The 9,662-nt window shown below is 43.8% G+C and overlaps 1 protein-coding gene across 1 annotated transcript in view; it reads right to left on the bottom strand.

Moving 5' to 3' along the window:
- Positions 1–2,102: 2,102 nt before the first annotated feature.
- The window catches only part of csmd2 (CUB and Sushi multiple domains 2), a gene marked incomplete at both ends in the record, with an annotated part of 361,116 nt that continues 353,556 nt past the window's right edge, over positions 2,103–9,662 (bottom strand). The window contains 5 exons of the mRNA XM_080858785.1: positions 2,103–2,262; positions 2,698–2,830; positions 6,339–6,426; positions 8,007–8,119; positions 9,610–9,662. The exon at positions 9,610–9,662 is cut by the window's right edge and continues 109 nt beyond it. Coding sequence (XP_080714911.1) covers positions 2,103–2,262; positions 2,698–2,830; positions 6,339–6,426; positions 8,007–8,119; positions 9,610–9,662 — 547 coding nt within the window. The remainder of the gene's footprint in view (positions 2,263–2,697; positions 2,831–6,338; positions 6,427–8,006; positions 8,120–9,609) is intronic.

The following is a 9,662-nucleotide window of genomic DNA, read 5'->3' as shown; positions in this document are numbered from 1 at the left end:
CTCAAAGAGAAAGTCAGAGGGAGGGGGAGAGCAAAAGAAAGAGGGAGAATGAGAGAGAGAGTGATATAGAAAGCGAGTGATAGGGAGGGAAAGAGAGAGAGAGAGAGAGAGAGAGAGAGATAGAGAGAGAGGGTGACACAAAGAAAACAACCAACTCCTACACTGTAAAAAAAAATAGCTGTTGTGTTCTCAGCAGTAAGCAGACACAGCATGAAATGTAAAACAAAACCCTGCAGAACAAAAAGAAGTAAAGCACTGCATCACCCAAGCAGGTCCGCTTGTCTTCCTGTCCCCCTCTTCTCCGGGAGGGGAGGCCCACGCTAAGAGCAGACGCGGCTCCCCCACAGCGGGTGTCCCGCGGCTGGAGACAGGACACAAAAATATCCTCGCTTCCTTGTCTTTGCTTATCCATTTTTGTGGGGGGTTTTTAGTTGTTTGTTTTGTGTTTGTTTTTTTTGGGGCCAGTAACTTGCGAACAGTGTCAGCATATCTCCAATGCATATCACCAATGCACACTCCTCAGGAAGCTACTCTCCAAAATGTTTTTAACGCTAACACACACCCACACACACACACACACACACACACACACACACACACACACTCAAAAACAACTGACATTTACCTCACACACACACAGTAGAGTAGAAATAGGAAAAGTTTTTCCTTGTTTTTAGTCCGTTCTTTGTGTGTGCGTGTGTGTTTGTTTTTTAAGCTTCTATACTTGTTTGCTGTTTGCTGCAGTTGTCATGACAAAGTTGTTGTTGTTGTTTTTTTTGTTTGTTTAGTTTTGTTTTACTTTGATCGTTGTTGTTGTTATTTTTTTGTTTTCCAGAGGTGCATCATCTCAGGTTGTTCTGTAATCCACCATTCATTTGATGGACAACAACAACAGAAAAAAAAAAGATAAAAAAAAGCTTCTTTTTGCTTTTTTCTTCTTCGGCCAACCAGCAATGCTTGCCTCGCATAGGGCAGATCCGTTGGCATGGAAACCATCTTTCATGTCCTCGAGCTGAAGGAGACAAGGAGAAGGGAGCATGTAGAAATGAGAAAGAGGAAGAAAGAAAGAAAGAAAAAAGAAAGAACGGACAGAGGGACAAAAAAGGAGAGCAAACAGCCAGACATGAGTTCATGACGCAAGACGAACAGATAAGGAATCAGGCCATTTCCAATTCACTTCTAAAACTGCAGACATCCCCCCCCCAGTTACTACAAAATATTAACTTGCTTTTCATGACAAACATACTCATAAATACCCTGCACACACACACACATTTGAAGCAAACCCTATTAAAAAAAAGGCCAGATTTCAGGGGCATTTCTACTCTAGCAGGGAGCTATTACGAAAGAAAATCAACAGCAAGGATATAGATACAAGAGATATAGTGGAAATCCAATTACAAAGAACTTCCAGCACAGTTCATAGTCTGCGGCTTAGATCGGGACCCTTGCAGAAATCCTTTGCAAACACTATAAAACATTAAGTTAAAAATTGGATTTTGACAATTCCCATCCCCCTTGCCTCAGCAAGTCAGGCTCCTCTCTCCCCCTCTCGGAGCGCGAGCCTGGGTGATAAAGTCAGCTTTAGACTCCACTTTTACTGGCTTTAGCCTCTCATTTATTTATTTCAGCGCTTAAACAAACTGCATGCTGAAAAAGCACTTTGGGGAGATGATGACTAAAATGTTGAGCAGTCTGGAAATACCGAAATGAGAGAAAGCTGCTTGTGGTTGTGTGTGTGTTTGTGTGTTTATGTGTGTTAGTCTGTGTGTGAGCGTGAGTGTGTGTGTGTGTGTGTGTGTGTGTGTGTGTGTGTGTATGTGTGTGTGTGTGTGTGTGCGTGTGTGTGTGTGTGTGTGTGTGTATGCATATATGCTTGCATCTTTGGATTTGTGTCTCTGTGCGTGCCTGTGTATACATTTGTTTGCAAAATGGATTGTATTTCCACATTGGCTTTTGTGTGTGTGTTTACTTATATGAGTGTGTGTGGTGGTGTGTGTGTGTGTGTTTGGGTTTTTGTGTGTGGTGTGTGTGTGTGTGTGTGGTGTGTGTGTGGGTGTGTGTGTGTGTGTGTTCAGACTCACCTGTATGTAATATGTGGGCTATACAGCGGTACAGACTGTGCTGACGGTGAACTCGGTCTCATTGGCCAGGATGTCAGTGGGCTGGATGTTCCGGTCGTACATGGGGTTCTCGAAGGTGGCCCGGCCGTTGGTGTTCTCGTGACCCACGTAGCCATTGAAAGGAACCTTGGGTCTTCTCCTGTGAACATCATATAGGCGCCATACATCATTCAGAGAGAGAGTCAATGTGTGTGCGTGTGTGTGTGTGTGTGTGTGTGTGTGTGTGTGTGTGTGTGTGTGTGTGTGTGTTTGTATGTGTGTGTGTAGCTATTGAAAGGAACTTTGGGTCTTCTCCTGTGAACATCATATAGTCACCACACATCTGTCTGGCTGTATGCATGTTTATGGGCATGAAACAACACAGGCCTTCCTGAATGTGTGTTTTAGAGAGTCAAAGTTAGTGAGAAAGTATGTGTCTGTGTGTCTGTGTGTGTGTGTGTGTGTGTGTGTGTGTGTGTGTGTGTTAGACTGAGTGAGTGTGTGTGTTTGTGTGTAATGCTGAGTGTGTGTGTGTGTTAGACTGAGTGAGTGTGTGTGTGTGTGAAAGTGTGTGTGTGTGTGTGTGTGCGCTTACCTGTGTTTATAGAGGTACAGCGCAAATCCTGCAATGATCATAGCAATGAAAGGCACTAAAATGGCAGCTGCTACTGAGCTGCTGTTGGAGGCAAAGTTATAGCTGGAGTTTTCTCTGGCGGGGTCCAGATTATCTGTACACAAAACACGCACACACACACACACACACATACACAAACACACACACAATCACACACACAATCAACAACGCACACGCACACAGACATGCACATATTATCACTTAATACAACTAAAGCATAACACCTGCTTTAAGGTCATGTCTAACAAAGTATTTGGGTAAAAGCTTTTTTTAAATGGTGATTTATATGCAAGGCATGTGACTTCAGTTACACAGTCCTTCTGTGTTGTACAGAATTCAATTTAGTGGTTACAGCAATTTGGTTGCAAACTACACAGTCACAGTGAAAACAGGTATTGTGTTCACTTCTAGACAAGCAGCTTGTGGGGAGACGTTGAAGTCCATTACCCACACAGTATTTTTTAATTATTTACATCAAGGGCCCACTGAGATGAAGTCATTTTGGATTCTGTGTATGAGTCAGGAGGATGACCCCCCCCCCCCCCCCCCCCCCACAGAAAAAAAGGGAGCGACTGCTGGCACACACCTGTTCACAGGACAATGCTAGAACTGCCCCCACCCCCACCCCCCCAACACACACCACAACCCCCCCCCCCCCCTTAAAATCTGGGATAAATGAGGGAAGATTCAATTAACATACATAATACTGCCAGCTAGTCAAACTGTTGTCAGATGTAAACACACACACAAACACATGCACACACACAAACAAATGCACGCACGCACACACACACACACATACAAACACACACACACATACACACACAAACACACACACTTTCATTAAGTGGCAACAGTTTGCCCAGTGTCTACTGGTGGGGGGATGAATAGGCCCTTGAGTCTTATGGAATGCATCTGCTTCACTATAACACGGTTTGAAGTTATTTCACATGAGGCCGCACACACACACACACACACACACACAAGCACTAGCACGATGAACACACTAGCACAATCTTTTGCCTCACAGTACGTTGGTTTGGTATGCAGAATGCCTTGCTAACTTACAATCAGGCCAGTGAATCTGGAAGCATTTAGATACCTTGGATTTATACACCTGTAAATAGACATCTCCATCACACGCTCTCTACATGCTAAGAGAATGCATTGTGTGTAAAAACACATCTACATAACACACATTCTCTATAGGCCAAGATAATGAGTTGTGTGTAAATTAGTGGTTGTTTTTGCTGTCGACGATTCAAGGAAGTTATTTTCAGCTACAATCACACACATGAAACATATGAGATTGGGGGATGGGGGGGGGTTGGGGGGTACTACTTTCTCAATTTCCAGAAGTTACACCATTTAGTTAATGATTGATAGATTAAAGGAAAGAAAACCCTTGATACACATGAAAACACGCTCTGAATAATCCATTGGGGAGTCACAGTTTATCCTTTGTTATCGGATTTGACAGGATCAGTATTAAAAGGGCCAGTATTTCACTTCCACTTCTAAAAGGCTGACATAACTAAGTCATCAACATGTTATGCTCAGATCTTCCATCCTTTCATTAGTCAGCGTGACAGTATGTGTGCACACACACACACACACACACACACACACACACACACACACACACACACACAGCATGACAGTATGTGTGCAATGATTAAAACTAATGAGCTTCCACTTGATTGTCAAAAGTACAAAGAAATGCTGTTGATAGTGATGGTGCAGCATCAGTTTTATCGATCACTGAAACGACAACTCACACTATTAGATGCCATGACGGGTAAAACACAATAAGACCTGCACTCTGTCATGACTGCTGGTTATGACAACTAGGGCTGGGCGATTCACATAAAAAACTCGATTCACGATTCACGATTCGATTCACCCCCCCATGAAATGACTACTCACGGTAAAATAATTTCCAAAACACATTTATTTTCATTTTAAAAAGTGCAAAAACTATATTCATATGAATTCATTTAACCTCATAAGAAGCACTGCATTAGGTCTACTAAAAAAAATCTAAATTAAGCTTTTAAATGACACCTATATGATAGATCAATATTGTCCAACTAACACTACAGCATAGATATTCAATAGCTTATTATACTATAGTCTTACTGATCTGACAAAAAACCGCATTGAAAATAACAGAGGGAAGGCAAACGGTACCTCTGCTTCACTGAAGGGGGCGTGCGAGAGCCCACCGGTCGGGGATAATTATTTAGTCATTGCTCTACGCTGCCTTACTACCACCGTTAGCGTATTTCAGCCACTGACGTGGCTGGCTCCCCATTATTCGCAATGAGCCACCTACTGCAACATGCCCTTAGTGTAGCTGTAGCTGCTGTTGTGGTGGCTGTTATTTCTTCCTCCCTAGATGTTCTCTACACCTTTGCTTGAGGTGATGCAACGGCAATGAATCGGCACATTATTTTAGCTTTCGTTTATCTGCGATAATGGCGTGTGGTCAACTAAGTCTGTTTCAACTCTTGATTCGCGCTCAAAATATTAGAACTTTATAACCTTTGTATTCACCGGCAAAGTATTAGAACTTTGTATTCGCTGGCAAAATATTAGAACATTGTATTCGTGCGCAAATTGTCATTGTTGTATTAAAATTCTAATAACTTTATGTTACCCTCTCCCTTCTCCCACTGTTTGTGTTGGCGTTGCAAACTATTATTAACCATGACGGGCGCAATAGACGGGTGATTTGCTCCGCAATGCCACTCGCCAAGTGGCGGAGCATCGGAGACAATTTAGTCGCCAGCCCAAAAATCTACACGCCATTGGCGCTTGGCGGGTGCCAATTTCGAGCCCTGCTACAGAGGTAGTGGCACCTTTCTTTGGCACAAGCCCATCTCTCTCCCCGTGTGTTTCACTTGGCATGTTTGTTTGTGGATGAGGTGGGAGTGGGACGAGACAGGAAATACACTACGGAAAGTCTGCAGGGGTCTTGGCGAATGTAAAAATGAAATGCTTGCGCTATGTGCTTAGTGATATGGACAGTGGATAAAAAAAAACACACAACAAACAAACAAACAAAAAAAATCGTACAACTCGATTTCCTTAAAAAACGAATCTTGTTGACGTTCCAACTCGATTTTAAAATCGTATCGATTTTTTGCCCAGGCCTAATGACAACATGACAGGGATGTCACAGGACACCGAACTACCCATATCAGGATATGACATCTGCCATAACCACCCATACCAGGATATGACATCTGGCATACCAGGATATGACATCTGCGATAAACACCCATACCAGGATATGACATCTGGCATACAAGGATATGACATCTGCTATAAACACCCATACCAGGATATGACATCTGGCATACTAGGATATGACATCTGCCATACCATGTTTATGCCTTCTGACCTGGTTATATTAGTCTCATCATAGAGGGCTCCACTAAAGTGTTGCAAAGGGCCTGTGGTATCTTCTGGCGTTCATATCATAAGTACTTGCCAGAGTCTTTTCAACTAAGATAAGCTTAGCGTTTCGTATTCTAACTTAGCTTAGCTTGTTGTATCGGTGTGTTACTGGAGATGAATGGGCATGTGCGTGCACTCACCTAGCCTCTGAAGCCCAAACTGTCCAAAACCTTTTCCTCGGACGAGCCCCTGGTACACAAATGAGTTGGTAGAGGGCATGTACGATACCTGGAGGGTGGACGAGAAAGAACACAACCAAACGTTTAATCCACCATATTTGTTTTTATCAAAATGTCCCCAGCTGTCTTGTGACATGCAGGCAGGTTGGAGGGGGTTTGTCAAGGAGAGGACTTGGACCTGGTCTTGACTTTTAATTTCTGGTCCCTTTATTATTAGTCAGAAGCTTAATCACATATATGCACACAGACACACACACACACACACACACCACATCAGAAGAGAGGGGGGGTGGGAAAGCAAGGAATGAGAGAGGGACAAAGAGAGAGAGAGAGACAGCGAGAGTGGCAGTCAGACACACACACATACACAAACACTCACAGAGAGAGCAAGAGACATGCACACGCACACACACACACACACACACACACACACACTAACATCATGACCTGCTCTTTTAATTACGTGTATGCTGCTGCTGGCACAATGGGGGGGGACTCTGCCACTGATTACCAGCCAATGATTTAACTGACATTTTAATTAAAAGCAAAACTTTCTCGGGGTCCTTCATATCCTCCGGAGGAAAGGTGTGTGTGTGTGTGTGTGTGAGTCTGTATGTGTGTATGTGTCTGTATGTGTGTATGTATCTCTGTATGTGTGTGTGTGTGTGTGTGTGTGTGTGTGTGTTAGGTGCCCCAGGATAATGTCTGTATTTAAGGAAGGGTAAGTGTAGAGGTTGAAGGGTGTGTACTGTTTGTGTACTTAGTGTTCTGAATAAGGATGTGTTTGTCTAAAGGTAAGTGTGTGTGTGTGTGTGTGTGTGTGTGTGTGTGTGTGTGTGTGTGTGTGTGTGTGTGTGTGCTCTCTGGATGTAGGTTCCTGTGACTGTATGTCAGATAGCATATGTTGACAACTGTCCTCGGGGTTCCGTCAATAACGTTTTGTGATTATATGAACACGTGTACAGGTTCTGTTTAACCAATCAGCGCTTGACAGGATGTACAGGATTGTCATCCCACTCAACCAATTGGGCTTTATTTGACGTCTTACTTGACCAATCAGGGTTAACTTGATGTTCTGTTTGACCAACCAGTTTCTTTGTGACTCATGTGACATGGATGCTAGAGGGGCTGACTAAGATAAAATAAGAGCTCAATCCTCACCTAAATCTGATTAATCAAATGCATTTCAATAAATCAAACACCGTCAAAAGTCATAAGTTCTGTAATAAAAAAAAAGATGATTTAGAGGAGCAGCTCATTGCATTGACACGTCACAGGATGAGGGCTGCCTAGATGTCAGCTTAACGTCTTAACTGGGCCTGCCTCTCAGCACTGCAGAGCAACACGAGTTCACCGCCAGTTCAGCCAGAACAGAGAGAATTTCACTGAAGTAGGGAGAGAGAGAGAGAGATGAATAGAGATAGATGGAGAGAGATAGAAAGAGATGGATAAAGAGAGATGGATGGAGATAGATTGAGAGAGGGAGAGATGAATAGAGATAGAGAGAGATAGATAGAGAGAGAGAGAGAGAGAGAGGGAGAGATGGATAGAGAGAGATGAAGGGGGGTCGGACAGCGAGATGAAAAGAAAAAGAGAATGTAGAGAGATAAAAAGCGGAGCTGTTCTTACACGTCCTTCTAATGCCCAGTTGCCCATCTTGAACTTGTTGGTGAAGATCTCCGCTGGACCATTGATCTGATGCAGCTGCAGCAGCAGCTGAGCCTCCTCACGCTTGTAGGTACCTGCAACACACACACACACACACACACACACACACACAGAGGTTAAACACTTCACTATTGTCTTATTGTCCACTGTCTTACTTTCGCACACTATTCCAATGAAACCCATCCTATATTGAAGTTCCCCACACAGTGCTTACATATACCATCTGCCCACTGCCCCCACTTTCACACCACTGTCAGAGAGAGAGAGAGAGAGAGAGAGAGAGAGAGAGAGAGAGAGAGAAGGAGAGGGAGAGAGAGGGAGACCAAGAGTGACAGACAAAAGTAGGTAGAAAGAGAAGAGAGTGAGTGAGTTGTCAGTGTGTGTGTGTGTGTGTGTGTGTGTGTGTGTGTGTATGAGAGAGAGAGAGGGTGAGAGAGAGAATTAGAAAGAGAGTGTGTGTGTGTGTGTGGAGTATAAAGCCAATCCACTGCTTCAGCAATCGTGGCCCCCTGCAGCGGTCTTAAACAGCCATGTCAAACCCGTCATACGGAGTGCTAGCGTTGTGTTGTGACAGCTCACATTACACTCTGACGAAGCAGCTAACGACCGCCAGGGCTTCTGACAGCTGCGTTAACACTTCCTGGCACGAGAGCAAGTCACTTGAACCTGAATGATTCTGCATCTGTCAGCCTTCACTGACCTACATCATCATCCTCATCATCTCTGTTCTAAGATCAGTGTATGTACGATCAGTGCAGACTAGCTCTGTTCTGATATCAGTTTACGGACGATCAGTGCAGACTAGCTCTGTTCTAAGATCAGTTTACGGACGATCAGTGCAGACTAACTCTTTTCTAAGATCAGTTTACGGACGATCAGTGTAGACTTGCTCTGTTCTAAGATCAGTTAACGGACGATCAGTGCAGACTAGCTCTGTTCTAAGATCAGTTTGAGTACAATCAGTGCAGACTAGCTAAAGGCCTTTGCTTCGTCACTGTGACTTTGGACCCAAACATTTCAATTAGCATTGACCCACACGCTCAAACAAGTAACATCAGTGATTGGCTTAAAACAAGTAATTATAGGGGGGAAACGCATGGCTAAGAAAAGGTAGCATCAGGAGATGCTGTACACAGAGGAACGTCATTAATGAATGCCCTGTACATTTTCTAATTCTCGGTTAACCAGTCTGTGAGAGTCATTCCTTCTTGAATGACCACCTGGCTAAATCAATGAACTGATCTCTGAAGGCAATTCAATGCTTTAATATGCATTAACAGGCTAACGTGTCAGACTTATTTATATTTCAATTCAGAGACCAGGGAAGAAGTTGCATTATCATACTTCTCTACAGCAGAACCACTGTCAGATTAACATGGACATTCTGGAAAGGCAGAATCTGCGAATCTCTCTCCGCCTGAGGTCCTGGAAAGGCAGAATATATGGATCTCTCACACACACACACACACACACACACACACACACACACACACACACATACACACACACACACACACACGTCACACACACACACACACACACACACACACAAAGAGTGCCTCACCAGAGAGTTGGAGTTCGACCCCGCTGTGGTCAATAAGAGTGGCATTGACTCGG

This window comes from Sprattus sprattus (genome assembly GCF_963457725.1).
Source record: "Sprattus sprattus genome assembly, chromosome: 20".
Taxonomy (NCBI): domain Eukaryota; kingdom Metazoa; phylum Chordata; class Actinopteri; order Clupeiformes; family Clupeidae; genus Sprattus; species Sprattus sprattus.
Note: the sequence above shows the minus strand (reverse complement) of the source record. Positions and strands in the feature narration are given on the sequence as shown.